This window comes from Budorcas taxicolor, chromosome 15, assembly GCF_023091745.1.
Source record: "Budorcas taxicolor isolate Tak-1 chromosome 15, Takin1.1, whole genome shotgun sequence".
NCBI classification, from domain to species: domain Eukaryota; kingdom Metazoa; phylum Chordata; class Mammalia; order Artiodactyla; family Bovidae; genus Budorcas; species Budorcas taxicolor.
In genome coordinates this window covers 4,873,751-4,898,673 of record NC_068924.1, presented here as the reverse complement: position 1 = coordinate 4,898,673, position 24,923 = coordinate 4,873,751, and the positions used below count along the sequence as shown (strand labels likewise).

Sequence of the window (24,923 nt, the reverse complement as noted above, 5' to 3'; positions counted from 1 at the left end):
TTTAAATTAATATTTCAGGTAGAAATAAATTCTAATTCTGGAATCTTTATCACTATGAATCCTGCTGGAAAAGGCTATGGTGGAAGACAAAAACTGCCTGATAATCTTAAACAACTTTTTAGGCCAGTAGCCATGTCTCGTCCAGACAATGAGCTTATTGCAGAAGTTATTCTCTATTCAGAAGGCTTTAAAGATGCTAAAGTGTTGGGCAGAAAATTGGTAGCTATCTTCAATCTATCCAGGTGAGTTTTCTTATTTTAAATTTTGAAATACTTTGTGTCTCCAATGATATTGTACCTCAGGTATAGATAGGACAGATTTTAGTTTGAATAACAAAAATGTCTGGCTCAAAAGTACTTGTTTTTAAATACTATTGATTTAATTTCACTTTTTTTTTCCTGTAAAACATATTTAATGGAGTACTCTAGCTAAATGATATTTATTAGACTAAATTTCTGATTTATGAAACTAATTTTCTGATTTCTATGTGTTAGTAGTTGGATTCTGTATCTTTTAGTATGATAATTAAATGAATTTCTTATAGCTATTTGATGCTTTATGATTTCCATGTCTTTACTTAAGGGAACTTTTGACACCTCAGCAACATTATGATTGGGGTTTGAGAGCTTTGAAAACAGTTCTAAGAGGAAGTGGAAATCTTCTTAGACAGCTGAAGAAAACTAGTGTTAAACAAAATGGTATGATTCATTATTTCAATTATAATCTAACTTTTTAAAAGAAGTTTTAATTTAGTATAGTTTTAGATTTATATAAAAGGTATACATATAATATAGAGGGCTTCTGAATGTTATGCCCATCCAGTTTCTCCTGTGTTAACATATTAGTATGATACATTTATTAATTCTAATGAACCAATGTTGATTCATTATTTTTTGATAAAGTCCATAATTTATCCAGATTTTTCATGATTTTTTCTTAATGTCCCATCATAACTTTTAAACATGCATTAAATATTAAACATTTGCAGTATATAGAGGAATAGTCTAGTCCACTTGTTCTCAATCCTTAATGTGAATTAGAATCACCTAGAGGCTTGTTAGGACACAGATTTTTGGATCCTACCCTCAAAGTTCCTGATTTGGTAGGTCTGGAATAGTGTCTGAAAATTTATATAGTCTTAAAACAGCAACAGAAACCTTAGAAAAACATGGAGATTTTCTCTTTCAAGGAGATAGTATACCAAACAAAATTATTCTTTTAAAGAGATATTTTAAGATTTCAAAAAAATGCCTTTTAACCTAAGAATAATTTTAGATTTATTAAAGTTGCAAAGTTGGCATTCCCATTGTTTCATCTTATTTGTTGTTGTTTAGTCGCAAAATCAAGTCTGATTTTTTTTATGACCCTGTGGACTGTAGGCCACCAGGCTCCTTTGTCCGTGGAATTTTCCAGGCAAGAATACCGGAGTGGGTTGCCATTTCCTTCTTCAGGGGATCTTCCCGACCCAGGGATTGGACCTGTGTCTTCTGCACTGGCAGGTGGATTACAGGCAGATCTTTACCACTGAGCTACCAGGGATGCCCCCTTTACTGTGGTACATTTGTCAAGACTGAGAAACTAAGGCTGATACATGAGTATTAACTAAAGTCCAAACTTCATTTGAATTTCACCTGTTTTATCACTGCCGTCCTCTTTCTGTTCCAAGGTTGACTCTAGGGTGCCGTGTTGCGTTAAGTTGCCATGTCTCCTTGGTGTACTCTGCTCTGTGACAGTCTCTCAGTCTGTTTTTGTTTTTATTAATTAAAGTCTGGGTACCCTGGAATTCAGATTTTATGGAAAAGTGTTCATAACTCAGTAATACTTGTTTTTCAGCAGTTAAAAGATAGTTGAGTAAGCTGGCTAATTAACATAATAGCATATGCCATAAATGTTACTAAATTCTAGTATGTAAGTTATTTACTAATAGTGCATATCAAGGCACTTAAAAACTTTACAGTCATTAGATTCATAACTAGTTTTAAAATGAAACTTTTTTTCTAGTTAATGAAAGTCATATTGTGGTACAAGCACTGAGACTTAATACAATGTCAAAGTTTACATTTGCTGATTGCACTCGGTTTGATGCACTGATTAAAGATGTGTTTCCTGGAATCGACTTTAAAGAAGTAGAATATGATGAACTGAGTGCTGCACTAAAGCAGGTCTTTGAGGAGGCCAATTATGAAATCATATCCAATCAGGTAACTGTCGAGAATACTTCATAATATATTGATCCTTTCTCCTGGTTAATTTTTATTAACTACCTTTACCCTTTATTTTTCAGCTTATCTTTCATCTTTCAGTTTAAATCTTCCTCACTCTTTGAAGCCTTCCCTAATTTTCGAATCTAAATTAGATCCCCTAGCTGTGTGCTTTCTTTACCTTTGTAATATATACATTTTAATGTTCAATTGGATGATTAATATTGATTCTCTCCCACCAGATAGCTGTCTCCACGAAAAGTGGGATCCATGTCTATTTTACTGTTTTATTCCCAGTGCCTATAATGGAGTCTGGCGCTAATATCAATAGATCTATCATATGGATTTTTGATAGTTGATTATGTATGATTTAAACTTTGACAGTATCTTAGGAGAACTTCACTTTAGTAGGTCTTTTTATGAAGCAAAAATGAATGTTCAAAATGAATACCTTTTCCTCAGAATTTTTTTTTTTTTTTTGGAGAGAGACAGGTTGTAAATGAATGAATGAATTGGCAAAGTGAATAAAATATTGAATATATTTTGTTTGAATGAATAAATGAGGGAAGACAACCGTGAACATTTGATAACTTGCTTCTTTTAAAGAAATATGAAATTAAAGATCATGTTGTGTGTTCAGATTTATTTCATGATTCTTTTATTTACGGCTTTATCTTCCATTGAAGAAATAAAAGGTTTGAAATATGTTGGAAATAGAACAACTGTTACAGATTGAAAGTGAAATTGTGTATGATTGTACGTGGTAAATCATATGTGAATATATTTCTTTTCTACTAGATCAAGAAGGCTTTAGAATTATATGAACAGTTACGCCAGAGGATGGGAGTTGTTATTGTTGGCCCAAGTGGTGCTGGAAAATCTACTCTTTGGAGAATGTTAAGGGCAGCACTTTGTAAAACTGGCAAAGTGGTAAAACAGTATACCATGAATCCCAAAGCTATGCCTAGACATCAGTTACTAGGCCATATTGACATGGATACAAGGGAATGGTCTGATGGCGTTTTGACAAATAGTGCTCGTCAAGTAGTTCGAGAACCTCAAGGTTGGTCTCTGTTGTGTGACTCATTGATTTATTTTAGAGGATGTTAGAACTTGTCTGTAATTCTGTCTTTTTTGAATCTTATGCATGACCATAACCTGCTGTATCGTGATCTACATTGATATTTCACTTTGGAGTAAAAGACATGTTATTGTTTTTATCTGTACTCTATAGCAAAACTTTTATTATAATAGAAACTTCCAAGCAATCTGGGTAAATTGTAGTTCATAACTAGATTGATCTATTGAATAAATATAAAATCTTTGCTTAATTGATATTGTAATGCCTCATAAATAAGCAAATTGACAAATTTTTATTTGGGATTAAAATTTGTGTGTGTACACAAACTTACCACTTTGAATACAGCACTTTCAAGAATTTTGAAAATTTAAGTCATATGATTGTAAGCCTCTGGTCTAAATTTTTGGCTTGGTATTTAACAGAATTTTTAGTCCTAATCTAAGAATACTCCCTACTTTTTGTTAGGTCACAATTTAACAACTTGCTCACTGCTTCTCCCCTTTGAAGTTACCCTTTTATATATAAAAGAGATTTGACAGTGGTGTATTTTTTACTTCTCATGTGGAACACTGAAGTGTAGCTTTCTCATATTTTCTTAAAACACTATTACATAGAAAGCATTCATACATTCTAATGACATGGTGGAAGACAAAATGTAAAGAATATCTCACAAGCTTGTGGAAATAGAAATACCTAGGTCTTACTTAAAGCTCAACATTCAGAAAACTAAGATCATGGCATCCAGTCCCATCACTTGATGGCAAATAGATGGGGAAACAGTGGCTGACTTTTATTTTTTGGGGCTCAGAATCACTGCAGATGGTGATTGCAGCCATGAAATTAAAAGATGCTTATTCCTTGCAAGGAAAGTTGTGACCAACCTAGACAGCATAGTAAAAAGCAGAGACATTACTTTGCAAACAAAGATCTGTCTAGTCAAGGCTATGGTTTTTCCAGTAGTCATATATGGATGTGAGAGTTGGAATATAAAGAAAGCTGATCGCTGAAGAATTGATGCTTTTGAACTGTGGTGTTGGAGAAGACTCTTGAGAGTCCCTTGGACTGTGAAGAGATCCAACCAGTCTATCCTAAAGGAGATCAGTCCTGGGTGTTCATTGGAAGGACTGATGTTGAAACTGAAACTCCAATACTTTGGCCACCTGATGCCAAGAGCCGACTCATTTGAAAAGACCCTGATGCTGGAAAAGTTTGAGGGGAGGAGAAGGGGATGACAGAGGATGAGATGGCTGGATGGCATCACCGACTCAATGGACATAGGTTTGGGTGAACTCCGGGAGTTAATGATGGACAGGGAGGCCTGGCGTGCTGTGGTTCATGGGGTCGCAAAGAGCTGGACACAACTGAGTGACTAAACTGAACTGAAGGTCTTGCAAACCATGTTTTCTTTTATTGAGATTTCAGTTCTGTATGTTCATTAAATAAATAGAACCTTCAGTTCAGTTCAGTTCAGTCACTCAGCCTTTACCATGGAGTATATCATTGGGTCTTTGTCCAGCTGAGCCAGGATTGCCTATGGGTTCTCCACACATTTGTAGTATAAATTCACATGAAAAACTTCAACTTGTTCAACTCTTTGTTCTTTATATTTGGCTTCAGAAATATAAAGTAATATGAAAATTGCTTCTAAAGAATAATAAATTTTTTTTATTCTTTATTTTTAAATATTATTATCCTTACGTTTATTTTGCTCTCTCTGATTTTTGTTTGAAAATAGATGTTAGCTCATGGATAATCTGTGATGGTGATATTGATCCTGAATGGATAGAATCTCTGAATTCTGTTCTGGATGATAATCGACTACTCACTATGCCCAGTGGAGAAAGGATTCAGTTTGGCCAAAATGTTAACTTCGTATTTGAAACTCACGATTTAAGTTGTGCCTCACCAGCTACAATATCTAGAATGGGAATGATCTTTCTTAGGTAAGTGCACTTGTATACCTTGTGTTAGAATATTTTCAGTTATTATTTTGTTTCATAGCTAAGTGACATAAGTGATACATGAGTAATATGTGAATATTTTTTTTCATTGTTTATTAACTTCTTTGTTACGTTTTTATTCATTCAGAGTTCCTGTTTATTTAGTTGAATTATTTCAGCAGTATAGTGGTATCACAGGAGAAGGACATGGCAACACACTCCAGTATTCTTGCCTAGAGAATCCTATGGACAGAGGAGCTTGGTGGGCTGCTGTCCATGGGGTTGCACAGAGTTGGAGACGACTGAAGCCACTTAGCATGCATGCATTGGAGAAGGAAATGGCAATCCACTCCAGTGTTCTTGCCTGGGGAATCCCAGGGATGGAGGAGCCTCGTGGGCTGCTGTTTCTGGGTTCACACAGGGTTGGACACGACTGAAGTGACTTAGCAGCAGCAGCAATAGTGGTATCACAATTACTAAATAATTATTTTTTGTTTGCATAAATGAAACAGCAAGTATTAATATTTGTTTTTTCTTTTTTCTATAACTTTTCTTTAAATATTGTGAATGAGTTCAGAGAAGTGAACATACTACTTATGAGCTGGAGGCTAGTAATTTATAGCTGAAGGCAATGGCACACCACTCCAGTACTCTGGCCTGGAAAATCTCATGGACGGAGGAACCTGGTGGGCTGTAGTCTGTGGTTTGCAAGAGTCAGGCATGACTTAGCCACTAAACCACCACTGACAACAAAGACTTTATGCTGAAAAGAGTTTAGCAGCTTTCCTTTGTCTGTTTTGAGTGTATCCAATGTAATTTACATATTTACCTTTGATCTTTTATTTCTTTTCCTTATTAAACTGGATAGAAATGTGGGAGGAGATATTCAAGGACTCAGTATTTACTCGTGTTACTGTGAAGCACTGGTAGAGGACAGGAGAAATGACAGAATTGTCGGTCCTTGTAACTTCTAAAGTTATTCGTCTACAAGTTGTTTTTACTATGATTTTTATAAATGCGTAACATGTAATTCAGAGAAGGCAATGGCAACCCACTTCAGTACTCTGGCCTGGAAAATCCCATGAGTGGAGGAGCCTGGTAGGCTGCAGTCCAAGAGGTCGCTAAGAGTTGGATACAACTGAGTGACTTCACTTTCACGCAGTGGAGAAGGAAGTGGCAACCCACTCCAGTGTTCTTGCCTGGAGAATCCCAGGGATGGGGGAGCCTGGTGGGCTGCCGTCTGTGGGGTCGCACAGAGTCAGACACAACTGAAGCGACTTAGCAGCAGCAGCAACATGTAATTTTGAATAAGATGTCAATATTATATATAATTTCAAACATTGGATGTTACTCAAATAATTAAGTGCTTTGCTAAAAAAAATGAGATTTTACTTTAGCATGATTTTCAAGTTTCAGTAGTGGCATGGGAATTTAGGTGGTCAGCTTTTTTGGAGATAGAGAAAAAGAAAAAGTATTTTTAAAGATCTGCATTAAGATGCAGTGCAGCTTGTCTAATGTGCATTTGAATCACCTAGGGATATTGTTAAAGCAGAGATTTTGCTTCATTAGGTCTAGGATGGTACTTGGGATTCTATAGACCCCACTTTGGGTAGAAATGGTTTAGATCACTTTGTGGCTAACTTGTAGATGTGTAATTCTTCTTTAATTTATACTTACAATGATAGAGGTGAGGTTTATTTGGTTTGTTTTATAGAAAATAACATTATATATGTACACACACTTATATGTGCTTATATAAGTAGAAGTAGTGTATACACACTTACATATACAGAAGTAACTAAAAAATGAACTCTTGTATACTAGCAGATAGAGTGCATATGTAGAATAATGTTTATTGGAGCAGAAATTTATTTTGAAAGTAAATTTATGATTTACTCCTAAACAATTTTTTGGTCTTATAGTGTATTATTTTTTTAAATTTTTTTACTTTACAATACTGTATTGGTTTTGCCATACATTGACATGAATCCACCACAGGTGTACATGAGTTCCCAACCCTGAACCCCCCTCCCACCACCCTCCGTATATCATCTCTCTGGGTCATCCCAGTGCACCAGCCCCAAGCATCCTGTATCCTGTATCGAACCTAGACTGGCAATTCATTTCTTATGTGATAGTATACATGTTTCAATGCCATTCTCTCAAATCATCCCACCCTCTCCCTCTCCCACAGAGTCCAAAAGTCTGTTCTTTACATCTGTGTCTCTTTTGCTGTCTCGCATACAGGGTTATCATTACCATCTTTCTAAGTTCCATATATATGTGTTAGTATACTGTATTGGTGTTTTTCTTTCTGGCTTACTTCACTCTGTATAATCGGCTCCAGTTTCATCCACCTCATTAGAACTGATTCAAATGTATTCTTTTTTTTTTTAAATTTAATTTAATTTTTTTTTTTTTACTTTACAATACTGTATTGGTTTTGCCATACATCAACATGAATCTGCCATGGGTGTACATAAGTTCCCACTCCTGAACCCCCCTCGCCCCTCCCTCCCCATACCATCCCTCTGGGTTATCCCAGTGCACCAGCCCCAAGCATCCTGTATCCTGCATTGAACCTAGACTGGCGATTCATTTCTTATATGATATTATACATGTTTCAATGCCATTCTCCCAAATCATTCAGCCCTCGCCCTCTCCCACAGAGTCAAAAAGTCTGTTCTGATTCAAATGTATTCTTTTTGATGGCTAAGTAATACTCCATTGTGTATATGTACCACAGCTTTCTTATCCATTCGCCTGCTGATGGGCATCTAGGTTGCTTCCATGTCCTGGCTATTATAAACAGTACTGCGATGAACACTGGGGTACACGCGTCTCTTTCAGTTCTGGTTTCCTCGGTGTGTATGCCCAGCAGTGGGATTGCTGGGTCATAATGCAGGTCTATTTGCAGTTTTTTAAGGAATCGCCACACTGTTCTCCATAGTGGTTGTACTAGTTTGCATTCCCACCAACAGTGTAAGAGGATTCCCTTTTCTCCACACCCTCTCCAGCGTTTATTGCTTGTAGACTTTTCACCTATGGACACCTTATCTTCGACAAAGAATGCAAGAATATACAATGGATTAATGACAATCACTTTAACAAGTGGTGCTGGGAAAACTGGTCAACCACTTGTAAAAGAATGAAACTAGAACACTTTCTAACACCATTCACAAAAATAAAATGGATTAAAGATCTAAATGTAAGACCAGAAACTATAAAACTCCTAGAGGAGAACATAGGCAAAACACTCTCCGACATAAATCACAGCAGGATCCTCTATGATCCACCTCCCAGAATAGTGGAAATCAAAGCAAAAATAAACAAATGGGATCTAATTAAAATTAAAAGTTTCTGCACAACAAAGGAAACTAAACAATTTTTAATGTTTGTTAATATGTTTCAGTGATGAAGAGACAGATCTTAATTCTCTGATAAAATCTTGGTTGAGGAATCAGCCTCCTACATATAGGAATAATCTTGAAAACTGGATTGGGGATTATTTTGAAAAGGCATTACAATGGGTTCTAAAACAGGTAAGATAATTATAATATTTCATAATTATTTAGGCAGAAAGTATAATGACTGACTGTTGGTTACATTCAACCGCCTTCTAGTGGCGTTCTGACAGAATGTGGGGGTGTAGTGAAGGGTAGATGTCTTCACTGCTCTCCCACTGTATTTCATGGTATAACTTCTATCGTGTTACATCTGAAAATACTTTAATTCTTCCATCCATGATACCTTGCAACACTTATCTAAAAATCTTGAAAACTGGCATGCCTTTTGAAGTTTTACTAGCAAAATGATCTTTCTGCCCCATTTTACTATGTCAACAAATACTTGCCTATATATCATGCTAAATATAATGACAGTATTAAAGTGGAGAAACATGATGAGTTATTTATAATATTATTGAAACATTTGTTTATTTAGCAAAAATTTATTGCTTTTCAAATAGATGTCCTTGATGAAACTTTGCCAGGTGAACATTAATAAGACAGTCCCTTTCACTGAGAAGGGTTTGTGTCACAGTGGAAACTGACATGGGAAAAGATAATCACAGTATAACAGGATGAAGAGAGAATTGCTGCCTTCTAGGAGAGTTTTAAAGATGACATACAATTTTGAATTTGAAACATGAATAGAAGTTTAGCATGCAAAGAAGACAATATTTGTGTACTTACATGATCTTTTCAAATTTTGATTTCTCTCATGTCATTGTATAAAAAATAAACATAAAAATAGAGAAAATAAATAGCAATGAGTTTTTATAAAGATGATTGTTGATATGAACTTAATTTAGAGGTTAATACTTCAGGGTTGGGCAAATCATATAGAGAAATGGCAATTTCACTTTAGTTTTCTAAACTTTTTTCTTTCCTGACTTTGTAAAGATGAATGGTGGAGGACTAGGGACTTGGGCAAAATGACGCAAATGAGATAGGTTTCCCTGGAGACTTCAGGGAAGAGCCACTCCCCCAGCCCTCAGTCTGAGCTGTCTGCCTCCTTGTGCTTCTGCAGCAATGTACTACGCCTTTCAACTATAATTGCTTTCATGCAACTGCAGGCACCTTGAGGGCAAAGATTAAGCCTGTTATACTCCTTATTGTATCCCCAGAAGCAAAGTTTGGTAATAACAGTGTGGTGAATAAGAGTATACAAGCTTGCGACTTCCCTGACAGTCCTGTGGTTGAGACTTCACCTTCCAGTGCAAGGAGTATACTTTCGATTCCTGCTTGGGAAGCCACGTAAGATCCCACATGCCTCATGGCCAAAAAACATAAAACAGAAGCAGTATTTTAACAAATTCAATAAAGACTTTAAAAATGGTCCACATCAAAAAAGAAAAAACAACTTAGAAAAATGAATATATGAGCTTAGTTAAATAACTGATGCCTATGCAGCACCTTTTCAGTAGGTGTGTTGTTATTTTGTGAGTATAAAACAAACAAACCTAACCATGCTTTCCAGGGCGGGTGCCTTGAAGTCATCAGCTGGCATGCTGTCAAGTGTTGGAATGAGAGATGTAGCGCTGCATAGAATGCATTGACTCTTTGACTCTCCCCTATTTAGGATTTGTGACACAGACACGATGACAGGATAATATTTTTAAACTGTAGAGTGGATAACCAAAGATTTAGTTAGAAAATAAAGCGATTCTATTCTCAGGTCGTTGTTGTTGTGTGAGAGTTTATGTGTTGAGTGTTCCTTCTTTCTTGATTCTGTGCTTTGTTTACCATGTTGAGATTCTGAGAGATATACCATAATGAATGCTCTAGTCAAGTGTTGATTTTATTTATAAGTAGAGCTTTACTTTCTTATATTTAGCAAATTAGACAATCTAGAGGAAAATATGTCAGTTTCCTTTTCCTTTATCTTGCCTTTAAAGCTTAGGACTCAGTATGGCCTAAGGTGCTGGATTTCTATCCATCTCCTTCTGTTTTCCCCCCTTTTCCCATCCTATTTCTGTTCTTTGAAAATTATTTATTATGCAGGCAGAGAGATTTTTTAAAATGTAGATTTAGTCATTTTATTCTCTTAGAGTTTAAAGGCACTGAAGATACAATTTGCACTCCTTATCATGGCCTGTGCAGTTCCACATACTCTGGCCCTTGCCTGCCTCTCTGTCTTGAATCACTCTGCCTTTGCTTGTTCAGGCATATGCTTCTTTTAATTCCTTAAGTGTGCCCATTGCTTACCTTTGCATATGCTGAGTTCTCTGTATGCCAGATAGGTCTCACTCTTCAAATATTAGCAATTGTCATCTTCCTTAAGGACACCTTGAGTCCTCAGCCTGAGTTATCCTTTCTCAAAACACTCTCTTTTTCTGCTCTATAACTTCTACCACAGTGAATTAACCATTTCCTCTACTAGACTTCTGGAGAGGGAAATGGCAACCCACTCCAGTATTCTTGCTTGGAAAATCCGATGGACAGAGGAGCCTGGAAGGTTACAGTCCATGGGGTTGTAAAGAGTTGGACATGACAGAAGCGACTTAACATAGCATAGTATGTCTGTTAGAGTTGACTTCCATTAAAACAAGCTGCTGCTGCTGCTGCTGCTAAGTCACTTCAGTTGTGTCTGACTCTGTGCGATCCCATAGACGGCAGCCCACCAGGCTCCCCCGTCCCTGGGATTCTCCAGGGAAGAACACTGGAGTGGGTTGCCATTTCCTTCTCTAATGCATGAAAGTGAAAAGTGAAAGGGAAGTCGCTCAGTCGTGTTTGACTCTTGGCGACCCCATGGACTGCAGCCCACCAGGCTCCTCCCTCCATGGGAGTTTTCAGGCAAGAGTACTGGAGTGGGGTGCCATCACCTTCTCCAATTAAAACAAGTGCTCTGTTTAATTCTCCCTTTAAAAAAAGCTACCTAGCACTACATACAGATTCTAACTATTACTGGTTTTCCCTGTTAACTACACAGGGCCCCAGAGGCCCATGGATCTCAATAATGTATACCACCTGAGTCCAAAAGTTTCATTTTAAAATTCTGTATAGAGGAAAAGCTCCAAATTGTTTTTAAGCTGCCTTTACTAACGTTTTTTGGTCCAGAACCATTAATCTAGCCTTTGCCTCTAGCTTCTTTTTTTTAAAATTAGTTAATTTATTTTTATTTTTGGCTGTGCTGTTTCTTTGTTGCTGTGTATGGGCTTTTTCTAGTTGTGGTGAGCAGGGGCTACTCTGTAGTTGAGGTGTCTTATCTTGTTTTTTAATTATCAAGAAGAAATGAGGAAGTGTTATGTTTAGACTGATATTCATTGATTTACCTTTTTAAAAAAATTTTTTCAGGTTTAGGAAGTAAACAAACTGTGTGTCTGTTTGAGGACTCACACTTACGGCTAGAAATACATAATTGTATTTTTATTATTACTGTTTATTTTCAATGTTTATGTATAAGTTGAAATCTAAATTTTCTACAACTTGGAGTAGTGGGATAAATTTAAATGTGATCCTTGAAAAGATGAGTAAACAATCTGTGTATGGTGTTAATTTGCTTGTTAATATTTTCCCTTTGTCTGTAATATGGATTTTAATCAACAGAATGACTATGTGGTAGAAACAAGTTTGGTTGGAACTGTGATGAATGGATTGTCACATCTACATGGATGCAGAGATCATGATCAATTTATTATTAATCTCATAAGGGGTCTTGGTGGAAATCTGAACTTGAAGTCACGTCTGGAATTCACCAAAGAGGTAGTACACATTTAAAGCCTATGTTTAGTCAACATTTTTTGTTAATTTTCATTGACCCTGGGTGTGTGCATGCATGCGTTCTAATAAGTCGCTTCAGTTGTGTCTGACTTTGTGCAACCCGTTGGTGGTGGTCTGCCAGGCTCCTCTGTGGGATTCTCCAGCCAAGAATACTGGAGTGGGTTGCCATGACCTCCTCCAGGGGATCATCTCAACCCAGGGATTGAACCTGCGTCTCTTACCTCTACCTGCATTGGCAGGTGGGTTCTTTACTGCTAGTGCCACCTGGGAAGACCTGGATATAGCATTTGGAAGTTACACGTTTAATACAATAATAATACATTTATATTTGGCTTCCCTGGTGACTCAATGGTAAAGAAACTGCCTGCCAATGCGGGAGAAACTAGTTGGATCCCTGGATTGGGAAGAACCTCTGGTGAAGGAAATGGAAACCCACTCCAGTATTCTTGCTGGGGATATCCTGTGGACAGAGGAACCTAGTGGGCTACAGTCCATGGAGTCTCAGAAGAGTCAGATATGACTTAGTGATTAAACAATGACAGTCTTATAGTGAAATGGTTCTTCAGAGGGATGTTAAATGTGACTAAATGAGATGATCAATATAAAGTGCACTTGTAAACAAGTAATAAACAGCAATGTTGGCTGCTGTACCTGTCTTTAAAAGTAGACTAATTTTCAGCCTTGATTGGAGTGGAGTTTGAGAGAGAATGGGTATATCTATATATAGGGCTGAATCATTTCACTGTTCACCTGAAACCATCATAGCATTGTTAATTGGCTATACCCCAATATAAAATAAAAAGTTAAAAAAAAAGTGGACCAATTTGACTTCATAGGAAGGACTCTTTTTTTTTTTTTTTTTTGAGAAAGAGAATTAAAATTTATGAAGCCAAAATACTATGTATTATTTGATTCTCTTAAACCATTGTTTAATAAGATTAAGTGGTGGGATTCTTTCTCAAAAGAAATTATTCTTAGAAGCACAATATTTAGTAAAACAGAGCAAACTGACATGCTCCAGGTAGAGTAGGAAGCTCCTAAGTCTGTCTCTCTCACTGCCACTGTCACTTCTGAGAAGCCTCAAACCTCAGAGTTGCTAGCTCTCTGACTGCATGTTTTGAAATCTGCTGCTTCCACATTTGCACTTTGGCCTGTCAAATGTGAATAAAGTTATAGATTGAGAAGGCTTATACTCTGTTTAGTATGGACTTCTCAGGTGGTTCAGTGATAGAGAATCTGCCTGCCAATGCAGGAGATGTGGGAGATGAGGGTTCCATACCTGAATGAGGAAGATCCCCTGGAGGAGGAAATGGCAACCCACTCCAGTATTCCTTCCTGAAAAAGCCCCCAGACAGAGGAACTTGGTGGGCCACAGTACATGGGGTCGTAAAGAGTCAGACACGACAGACACTGAGCATGCATGAATATATTTATATACAGATTTTCTTTGAACTATGATGGGATTACAGCCAGATAAACTCATAATAAGTTGAAAATATCCTAAGTTGAAAATGTATTTACCTCCTCTAACCTATCAAATGTCATGACTTAATACAGTCTGTCTCAAAGTGCTCAGAATGTTAGCCTACTGTTGGGCAAATCATCTAACACAAGGTTTACTTTATAATAAAGTGTTGAATAGTGTGTAATTTCTCAACTACTATGCAGAAAGTGAAAGACAGTGTGGTTTTAAGTATATCGGTTGTTTACCCTGGTGATTGTGTGGCTGCCTATGAGCTGCAGTTTGCTTCCACTCACTGCTGCTTCCCAGCATCATAGGACGGTATCATACCTCATATCACTAGTCTGGGAAAAGATCAAAATTCAAAGTATGGTTTTTACTGAATGCATATCACTTTTTCCCTGTTGTAAACATGGAAAATCATAAGTAAAGCCATTGTAAGTTGGGGACCATCTGTATAAGTACATAGGTTCAGTTCAGTTCAGTTTAGTCGCTCAGTCGTGTCCGACTCTTTGCAACCCCATGAACCAGAGCACGCCAGGCCTCCCTGTCCATCACCAACTCCTGGAGTTCACTCAGACTCACGTCCATCGAGTCGTGATGCTATCCAGCCATCTCATCCTCTGTCGTCCCCTTCTCCTCCTGCTCACAATCCCTCCCAGCATCAAAGTCTTTCCCAATGAGTCAGCTCTTTGCATGAGGTGGCCAAAGTACTGGAGTTGCAGCTTTAGCATCATTCCTTCCAAAGAACACCCAGGACTGATCTCCTTCAGAATGGATTGGTTGGATCTCCTTGCAGTCCAAGGGACTCTCAAGAGTCTTTTCCAACACCACAGTTCAAAAGCATCAATTCTTCAGTGCTCAGCCTTCTTCACAGTCCAACCCTCACATCCATACGTGACCAGTAGAAAAACCATAACCTTGACTAGACGGACCTTAGTCGGCAAAATAATGTCTCTGCTTTTGAATATGCTATCTAGATTGGTCATAACTTTCCTTCCAAGGAGTAAGCATCTTTTAATTTCATGGCTGCAGTCACCATCTGCAGTGATTTTGGAGCCCCCAAAATAAAGTCTGACACTGTTCCCACTATTTCCCCATCTATTTCCCATGGAGTGATGGGACCGGATGCCATGATCTTCATTTTCTGAATGTTGAGCTTTAAACCAAATTTTTTGCTCTTCTCTTTCACTTTCATCAAGAGGCTTTTTAGTTCCTCTTCACTTTCTGCCATAAGGGTGGTATAATTTGCATATCTGAGATTATTGATACCACCCCCGATTATTTTATGAAATGTTAATAACACCATAAAATACCATAAACTAGTTCAAAGAAGAAAATAAATATATATGTACCTATGTACCTATATGTATGTACCTATGTACCTGTATTATGTATGTACATATATATAGTACCTATATATGTATGTGCCTAAATATATATGTACCTATGTACATATATATTTATTTTCTTCTTTGAACTAGTTTATGGCATTTTATGGTGTTATTAACATTTTATAAAATAATTGGGGGTGGTGTTTGGTGAGCAGCTCTCTTGAGTATGTGGCAGTGGAAGGAGGTTGGTATCCTGGACAAAAGTGGAACTTTCATACACCCTGCCCTGTACGTCTTTTCCACTTGACCATCTGTTCCTGGATTATGTCCTTGATCATAAGCCACCAGTCTAGAGCTGAGGAATCCAAGTCTGGCTGCCAGGAGAAATCCAGAAGAGCCAAAGAGCCCAACCATGTCAGACCGTCCTGTAGCCACAAACACACCTCAAACCCTGAGGAACTGAGTGAGGATCAGTGGGAAGAAGACAGCCAGCCAGAGACCAAGCCCTGAGCCTTTAGAGTGGGAGCGCTGACTGCAAGACGTAGACTACCAGAGAACTCCTAACCCTAGGGAGTATCAAATATTAAGAACTTCCACAAAGGAAACGACTTGAATACAAGACTAACCACCAAGTAACACCCTGTGCAAACAAAAACAAGACAAAAATACAAGCCCAATCATCAGCAGACAGGATTACCACCACACTCAGCCCTGCCCATCAGAGGGAAAAAAACAAACTCAGCACAAATCTCACTGTAAAATGAAGTGTACACAAACCACCAGACCAACCTAAGGAGGTCAGAAACCAAAAGGAAGAAAGAATTCAACTTTGAAGCCTGGGAAAAGGAGACCTCAAACACAATAAGTTTAAAAAAAAGAATACATTTGAATCAGTTCTAATGAGGTGGATGAAACTTCAGGCTATTATACAGAGTGAAGTAAGCCAGAAAGAAAAACACCAATACAGTATACTAACGCATATGTATGGAATTTAGAAAGATGGTAGCGATAACTCTATATGAGAGAGACAGCAAAAGAGACACAGATGTATAGAACAGTCTTTTGGACTCTGTGGGAGAAGGCGAGGGTGAGATGATCTTAGAGAATAGCATTGAAACATGTAAATTATCATATGTGAAACAGATCACCAGTCCAGGTTCAATGGATGAGACAGGGTGCTCAGGGCTGGTGCACTGGGATGAATGACTCAGAGGGATGTGATGGGGAGGGAGGTGGGAGGGGAGTTCAGTATGGGGAACACATATACACCCATGGCTGATTCATGTTAATGTATGGCAAAAACCACTACAATATTGTAAATTAATTAGCCTCCAATTAAAATAAATAAAACTGAAAAGGAAGAAAAATACTGCACAAATGAAGGAACAAACTGGAAGCACAGATGTTCAAGTAAATGAAGAGGAAATAGGCAAACTACCTGAAAAAGAATTCAGAATAATGATGGTAAAGATGATCAAAAACCTTGAAAACAGAATGGAGAAAATGCAAGAATCAATTAACAAAGACCTAGAAGGATTAAAGAGTAAACATATAGAGACAAACAACAAAATTCTGAAATTAAAAATACTCTAGAAGGAATCAATAGCAGAATATCTGAAGCACAAGAACAAATCAGTGAGCTGGAAGATAAAATGGTGGAAATAACTTCTGAAGAGCAGAGTAAAAAGAATGAAAAGAACTGAGGATGGTCTCAGAGATGTCTGGGACAATATGAAATGCATCAACATTCGAATTACAGTGGTCCCAGGAGAAGAAGAGAAAAAGAAAGGGTGTGAGAAAATTTTTGAAGAGATTATAGTTGAAAGCTTTCCCAACATGGAAAAGGAAATAGTCAATCAAGTCCAAGAGATGCAAAGAGTCCCCTACAGTATAAACTGTATGTCCACAAGGAGAAACATGCCAAGATACAAACTAATCAAACTAACAAAGGCTAAACACAAAGAAAGAATATTAAAAGCAGCAAGGGAAAAGCAACAAGTAACATACAAGGGAAACTCTGTACATTCAACAGCTGATCATTCAGGAGAAACTCTGCAGGCCAGAAGGGAATGGCAGGATATATTTAAAGTACTGAAAGGGAAAAATCTACAACCAAGATTACTGCACCTGGCAAGGATCTCATTCAAAATTGATGGAGAAATGGAAAGTTATTCAGACAAGGAAAAGTTAAGAGAATTTGGTACCACTAAATCAGCTTTACAACAAATATTAAAGGGACTTATATAGTCATGAAATAGAAGAAAAAGATCTACAAAAGCAAACACCAAATTAAGAAAATGACAGTAGGAACATATATATCAGTAATTACTTTAAGTGTAAATGGATTCAGTGCTTCAACCTAAAGACACAGACTGGCTGAATGGATACAAAAACAAGACCCATATATATACTGTCTACAGGAAACCCACTTTAGACCTAAAGACACATATAGACTGAAAGTGAGAGGATGGAAAAAATTATTCCATGCAAATAGGAAGCAAAAGAAAGCTGGAGAAGCAATCCTCATATCAGACAAAGTAGAACTTAAAGAATATTTCAAGAGATAATGAAGGACCACCAAATGATCAAGGGATCAATTCAAGAGGAAGATACAACGATGGTAAGTATCTATGGACCCAGCATAGGAGCACCTCAGTACATAGGACAAACACTAACAGACGTAAAAGGAGAAGTTGACAGTAACGCAATAATAGTAGGAGACATTAACAATCCACTCACACCAATCGACAGATCATCAAAACAAAATTAATAAGGAAACATTAAGTGTTAAATGATAAATTAGATGAAATGGATCTCGTTGGAATCTTCAGGACATTCCATCCAAATGCAGAAGAATGCACCTTCTTCTCAAGTGCCCATGGAACATTCTCCCGGATAGACCATATCATGGGTTACAAGTCAAAACTCAGTAAATTTAAGAAAATTGAAATCGTATCAGGCATCTTCTCCTACCACAACGGTATGAGACTAGATATCAATTACAAGAAAAAAGACTAAGAAGCACAAAGACATGGAGATTAAACAATGTGCTTCTAAATAAAAACAGGTTACTGAAGAAATTAAAAGGGAAATCAACAAATTCCTAGAAATAACAATGAAAACACGACAACTCAAAACCTATCAGTTCAGTTCCATCACTCAATCATGTCCGTCTCTTTGTGAGCCCATGGACTGCAGCACTCGAGGCTTCCCTGTCCATCACGAACTTCTGTAGGCTGCTCAAACTCATGTCCAGTGATGTCCGGTGATGACATCCAAACATCTCATCCTCTGTTGTCCCCTTCTCCTCCTGCCTTCAATCTTCCCCAGCATCAGTGTCTTTTCCAAGGAGTCAGTTCTTTGCATCAGGTAGCCAAAGTATTGGAGCTTCAGCTTCAGCATCAGTCCTTCCAGTGCATATTCGGAACTGCAGTCCAAGGGACTCTCAAGATCCACAGTTCAAAAGCATTAGTTCTTTGGCGCTCAGCTTTCTTTATAGTCCAACTCTCACATTCATTCAAGACTACTGGAAAGACCATAGCTTTGCTTAGATGGACCTTTGTTGGCAAAGTAATGTTTCTGCTTTTTAATATGCTGTTTAGGCTGGCCATAGCTTTTCTTTCAAGGTTACAGCAAAAGCAGTTCTAAGAGGGAAGGTTATAACAATACAATACTAACTCAAGAAACAAGAAAAACACTGAATAGACAGTCTAACCTTATGCCTAAAACAACTGGAAAAAGAAGGATAAAATCCCCCAAAATTAGCAGAAGGAAAGAAATCATAAAAATAAGAGCAGAAATAAAAAAGAAATGAAAGAAACAGTAGTAAAGATTAATAAAAACTAAAAGTTGGTTCTTTGAGAGGATAAACAAAATTGACAAACCTGTAGCTAGACTCTTCAAGAAAACAAGAATTAAATCAACATAATTAGAAATGAAAAAGGAGAGGCTACAACAGACAATGCAGAAATACAAAGGAATATAAGAGACTATTATGAACAACTGTATGGCAATAAAATCAATAAGCTGGAAGAAATGGACAGATTCTTAGAAAAATTCAATCTTCCCAGACTGAACCAGGAAGAAATGGGAACTATGAACAACCCAGTTATAATCACTGAAATTGAAGCTGTGATCAAATATCTCTCAAAAAACAGAAGTCGAGGACCAAATGGCTTCACAGGTGAATTCTATCAAACACTTAGAGAAGACCTAATGCCTATCCTTATAAAATTCTTTCAAAAAATTGCAGAGGAAAGAACACTTCCTGTGAGGCCACCATCACCCTGATACCCAAACCAGGCAAAGATAACTAAAAAAATGAAAATTACAGACCAATATCACTGATGAACATAGATGCAAAAACCCTCAACAAAATTTTTGTAAACAGAATTCAACAACATATTAAAAAGCTCATACACCATGATCAAGCTGAGTTTATTTCAGGGGTGTGAGGATTCTTCAATATATACAAATCAATCCATGTGATATACCATATTAAAATATTGAATGATAAAACCATATGATAATCTCAGTTCAATTCAGTTCAGTTCCTCAGTCATGTCCGACTCTTTGAGACCCATGGACTGCATGTAGCATGCCGGGCTTCCCTGTCCATCACCAACTTCCGGAGTTTATTCAAATTCATGTCCATTGAGTCAGTGATACCGTGCAACCATCTCATCCTCTGTTCTCCCCTCCTTCTCTTGTCTTCCATCTTTCCTAGCATCAGGGTCTTTTCTAATGAGTCAGTTCTTTGCATCAGGTGGCCAAAGTAATGGAGTTTCAGCTTCAGCATCAGCCCTTCCAATGAATATTCAGGACTGATTTCCTTTTGGGTGGACTGGCTGGATCTCTTTGCTCTCTAAGTGACTCTCAAGAGTCTTTTCCAACACCACCATTGATGTTGAAAAGCATCAGTTCTTCAGCACTCAGCTTTCTTTATAATCCAACTCTCATGTCCATAGTGACTACTGGAAAAACCATAGCTTTGACGAGACGGACTTTTGTTGGCAAAGTAATGTCTCTGCTTTTGAATATGCTGTCGTGGTTGGTCATAACTTTTCTTCCAAAGAGTAAGCATCTTTTAATTTCCTGGCTGCAGTCACCATCTGCAGTGATTTTGGAGCTCAAGAAAATAAAGTCTGTCACTGTTTCCATTGTTTCCCTATCTATTTGATGGGACCAAATGCCATGATCTTAATTTTCTGAATGTTGAGTTTTAAGCCAACGTTTTCACTCTCCTCTTTCACTTTCGTCGAGAGACTCTTTAGTTCTTCTTTGCTTTCTGCCATAAGGGTGGTGTCATCTGCATATCTGAGGTTAATGATATTTTTCCAGGCAATCTTGATTCTAGCTTGTGCTTAATCTCAATAGATGCAGAAAAAGCCTTTGACACAAATCAGCACCCATTTATGATTGAAACTTTTTTAAAAATGGGGATAGAATGAACCTACGTCAACATAGTAAAGACCATATATTATAAGCCCACTGCAAACATAATTCTCAATGGTGAAAAACTGAAAGCATTTCCCCTCAAATCAGGAACAAGATAAGGTTGTCCATTGTCACCACTGTTACTCAACATAATTTTGGAAGTCCTAGCTACAGCAGTCAGAGAAGAAAAATAAAATGAATCCACATCAGAAAAGAAGTAAAGCTGTCACTGTTTGCAGATGACATGATACTATACTTCTAGGGATATAGTGAAGTCGCTCAGTCGTGTCTGACTCTTTGTGACCCCATGGACTGTAGCCTACCAGGCTCCTCTGTCCATGGGATTTTCCAGACAATAGTCCTGAAGTGGATTGCCATTTCCTTCTCTAGGGGATTTTCCCAACCCAGGGATCGAACCTGGGTCTCCTTCACTGTAGACAGACGCTTTACCATCTGAGCCACCAGGGAAGTCGATAGCCCTAAATATACTATCAGAAAATGCTAGATCTAATCAGTGAATATAGCAGAGTCACATGATATAAAATCTGTACACAGAAATCACTTGCATTTCTAGATACTAACTGAATAATCAGAGAAATTGAGGACTCAATCCCAGTCACCATTGCAACAAAAAGAATAGAATATCTAGGAATTAACTGTACCAAGGAGACAAAAGAATATATACAGAAAATTACAAGACACTGATGAAAGAAATCAAAGATGACATAATCAGATGGAGCAATATTGCATGTTCCTGTGTTGGAAGAATCAATATTGTGAAAATGACTATATTGCCAAATGCAATCTACAGTTTCAGTGTGATCCTTATGAAAATTACCTATGGCATTTTTCACAGAACTAGAACAAAAATTTCACATTTCATATGGAAACACAGAAGACCCTGAATAGCCAAAGCAGTCTTGAGAAAGAGGAATGTAGCTGGAGGAATCAACTATTGTGACTTCAGATTACACTACAAAGCTACAGTCATCAAGACAGTATGGTAATGGCACAAAACAGAAATATAGACCAATGGAACAAGATAGAAAGCCCAGACATAAACCCATGCACCTGTGGGTACCTTATTTTTGACAAAGGAGGCAAGAATATACAATGGGGCAAAGACAGCCTCTTCAGTAATTGGTGCTGGGAATACTGGACAGCTATGTGCAAAAGAATGAAGTTAGAACACCTCTTAATACTGTACACAAAGGTAAACTCAAAAGGGATTAAAGACATAAATGTGAGACCAGAGACTGTAAAACTGTTAGAGGAAATCATAGGCAGAACACTCGACATAAACCAACACAAAATCCGCTATGACTCATCTCCTAGAGTAATGGAAATAAAAACCAAAGTAAACAAGTGTGACCTGGTTAAACTGAAAAGCTTTTGCACAGCAAAGGAAACTATTAGTAAGGTGAAAAGACAACTCTCAGAATGGGAGAAAATGATAGCAAATGAAACAACTGACAAAGGATTAATTTCCAAAATAGACATACAACTCAATACCAGGGCAACAACCCATTGAAAAAGTGGGAAAAAGACCTAAACAGACATTTCTCCCAAGAAACATACTGATGGCTACCAAACACATGAAAGGATGCTCAGCCTCCCTCATTATTAGAGAAATGCAACTCAAAACTGCCATGAGATGTCACCTCACACCAGTCAGAATGGCCATCATCAAAAAATCTGCGAATAATAAATGCTGGATAGGGTATGGAGGAAAGGGAATCCTCTTGCACTGTTGGTAGGAATATAAATTGGTACAGCCACTAAGGAAGATGGTATGGAGATTCCTTAAAAAACTAGGAATGAAAGCACCATATGACCCAGCAGTTCCACTCCTAGGCAAATACTCTGAGGAAACCAAAATTGAAAAAGACACATGTATACCGTTGTTCACTGCAGCACTGTTTACAATAGCTAGAACATGGAAGCAACATAGATGTTCATTGACAGATGATTGGATAAAGAAGTTGTAATACATATACACAATGGAATATTAATCATAAAAAGGAACACATTTGTGTCAGTTGTAATGAGATGGATGAACCTGGAGCCTATTATACACAGTGAGGTAAGTCAGAAAAAGATATATCCTGAAGATGGTACTGAAGAATGGTATTGAAAGATGGCACTGAAGAACTTATTTTCAGGGGAGTAATGGAGAAACAGACATAGAGAATAGACTTAGGGACATGGGGAGAGGGGAGGAGAGGGTGAGATGTATGGACAGAACAACATAGAAACTTACATTACCATATGTCAAGTAGGTAGCCAATGGGAATTTGCTGTAGGCTCAGGAAACTCAAAACATCGGCTCTGTATCAACTTAAAGGGGTGGGATGGGGGGGGAGGTTCCAAAGGGAGGGGATATATGTATACCTGTGGCTGATTCATGTTGAGGTTTGACAGAAAACAAAATTCTGTAAAGCAATTATCCTTCAATTAAAAAATAAAATTATGAAAGATTTTTTAATAGGCTAAAGTCTGGACTATGTTTTTTGTTAGATATTTTTGTACCTTTTTAGCTATATAAATGGAGAAGGCAATGGCACCCCACTCCAGTACTCTTGCCTGGAAAATCCCCTGGATGGAGGAGCCTGATGGGCTATAGTCCATGGGGTCACTAAGAGTTGCACACGACTGAGTGACTTCACTTTCACTTTTCACTTTCATGCGTTGAAGAAGGAAATGGCAACCCACTCCAGTGTTCCTGCCTGGAGAATCCCAGGGATGGGGGAGCCCAGTGGGCTGCCGTCTATGGGGTCGCACAGAGTCGGACACGACTGAAGCGACTTAGCAGCAGCAGCAGCTATATAAATAAATATAGTTATTTTATTTGTTTTAATCTTAAAGTAGCATATTTTTAGTCATTTTTTTAACCAGAAGAGTTTTCCAGTTGTAAATGCTTAGATGGAGCAATCATTATAGATCTTTTCTTTATTTAGTGCAAAAGTCATTTCAGCTACATTGTTTATAAAGCCAAATTCTATATATTAAGGAATTTCTTCCTATTGACTTCCACTGAAATAATTGAACACATATTCATTGAGGTTGGTTCCAACATTATGTTTCTGCATTTTCGTCATTTTGTTTCATTGATACTACCATTTATTACTTTCTCTGTTGTGTTTTTCTTTCCGTAGCCCATCTGTTGCCAGATGCTTCCTATTGTTACCACTCAGTGTCTTATTGACAAAGTCAATAAAGGTATTGAGTTGCATTAGGGTTAGCTCTCTGCTGTGTATCTGTATGGATGACAGTTTTTGAAAGAGGAACAGGTTGGGAGCAGTAGTGGTGACAGTGCAGTGGACAGTTATACTGGAAATGACAGGTTTAGGAGTCCTACATTGTGTTATTTGTAGTTTACTTTTCATAAGAACTCAATTGGAAATTGAATGTGTTTATACAGTATATGTGCAGACTGCTCTTAAGTCACTTCAGTCGTGTCCAACTCTGTGCGACCCCATAGACGGCAGCCCTAGATGAATTTTATTTATTTGCTTGAATGATCATTTAGAGAATAATATGTGAGATAAAATGTTACTATAATTATTAAGGATATTTAGTAAGTTTAGTGCATGTGACGGAGAAGCAAATGGCAGCCCACTCCAGGGTTCTTCCCTGGAGAATCCCAGGGATGGAGGAGCCTGGTGGGCTGGCATCTATGGGGTCGCACAGAGTTGGACACGACTGAAGTGACTTAGCAGCAGCAGCAGCCGTGCATGTGAACTTTTTTAAGAAGTAAGATGATTCTCTTTGGAGCATTTACTTTAAAGAATTAAAATTTCACATATTCTGTCTGGAGTGTATGAAAATCTCTCATAACTTTTTCTTCTTAAGGTTTTTAACTGGGCACGACAATCTCCTCCAGACCCTCACAAACCACTGGACACGTACTATGACTCAAGTAGAGGACGATTAGCATCTTATGTGCTGAAGAAGCCAGAAAACTTGACTGCTGATGATTTCAGTAATAGCCACACTCTTCCAGTTATTCAGACTCCTGACATGCAGCGAGGTCTAGACTATTTCAAACCTTGGTTAAGTCCTGATACTAAGCAGCCATTTATTCTTGTTGGACCAGAAGGATGTGGCAAAGGGTAAGAGCAGAAAAATAATAATCAATATGCCTGTAATGGATTTATGCATCTCCCCTGTTCTAAAATGATTTAACAGATTTTGTTACATGTTTTTGGTTAAAGTGGCAGGTACATTTTTATGAAGGACTCTTTAT

General features: G+C 37.6%; 1 protein-coding gene across 1 annotated transcript in view; it reads left to right on the top strand.

Moving 5' to 3' along the window:
- The window catches only part of DYNC2H1 (dynein cytoplasmic 2 heavy chain 1), a 376,760-nt gene that overhangs the window by 77,857 nt on the left and 273,980 nt on the right, over positions 1-24,923 (top strand). Inside the window, exons 35-42 of the mRNA XM_052652274.1 lie at positions 19-242; positions 583-698; positions 2,002-2,201; positions 3,000-3,264; positions 5,018-5,225; positions 8,635-8,764; positions 12,272-12,427; positions 24,530-24,789. Coding sequence (XP_052508234.1) covers positions 19-242; positions 583-698; positions 2,002-2,201; positions 3,000-3,264; positions 5,018-5,225; positions 8,635-8,764; positions 12,272-12,427; positions 24,530-24,789 — 1,559 coding nt within the window. The remainder of the gene's footprint in view (positions 1-18; positions 243-582; positions 699-2,001; positions 2,202-2,999; positions 3,265-5,017; positions 5,226-8,634; positions 8,765-12,271; positions 12,428-24,529; positions 24,790-24,923) is intronic.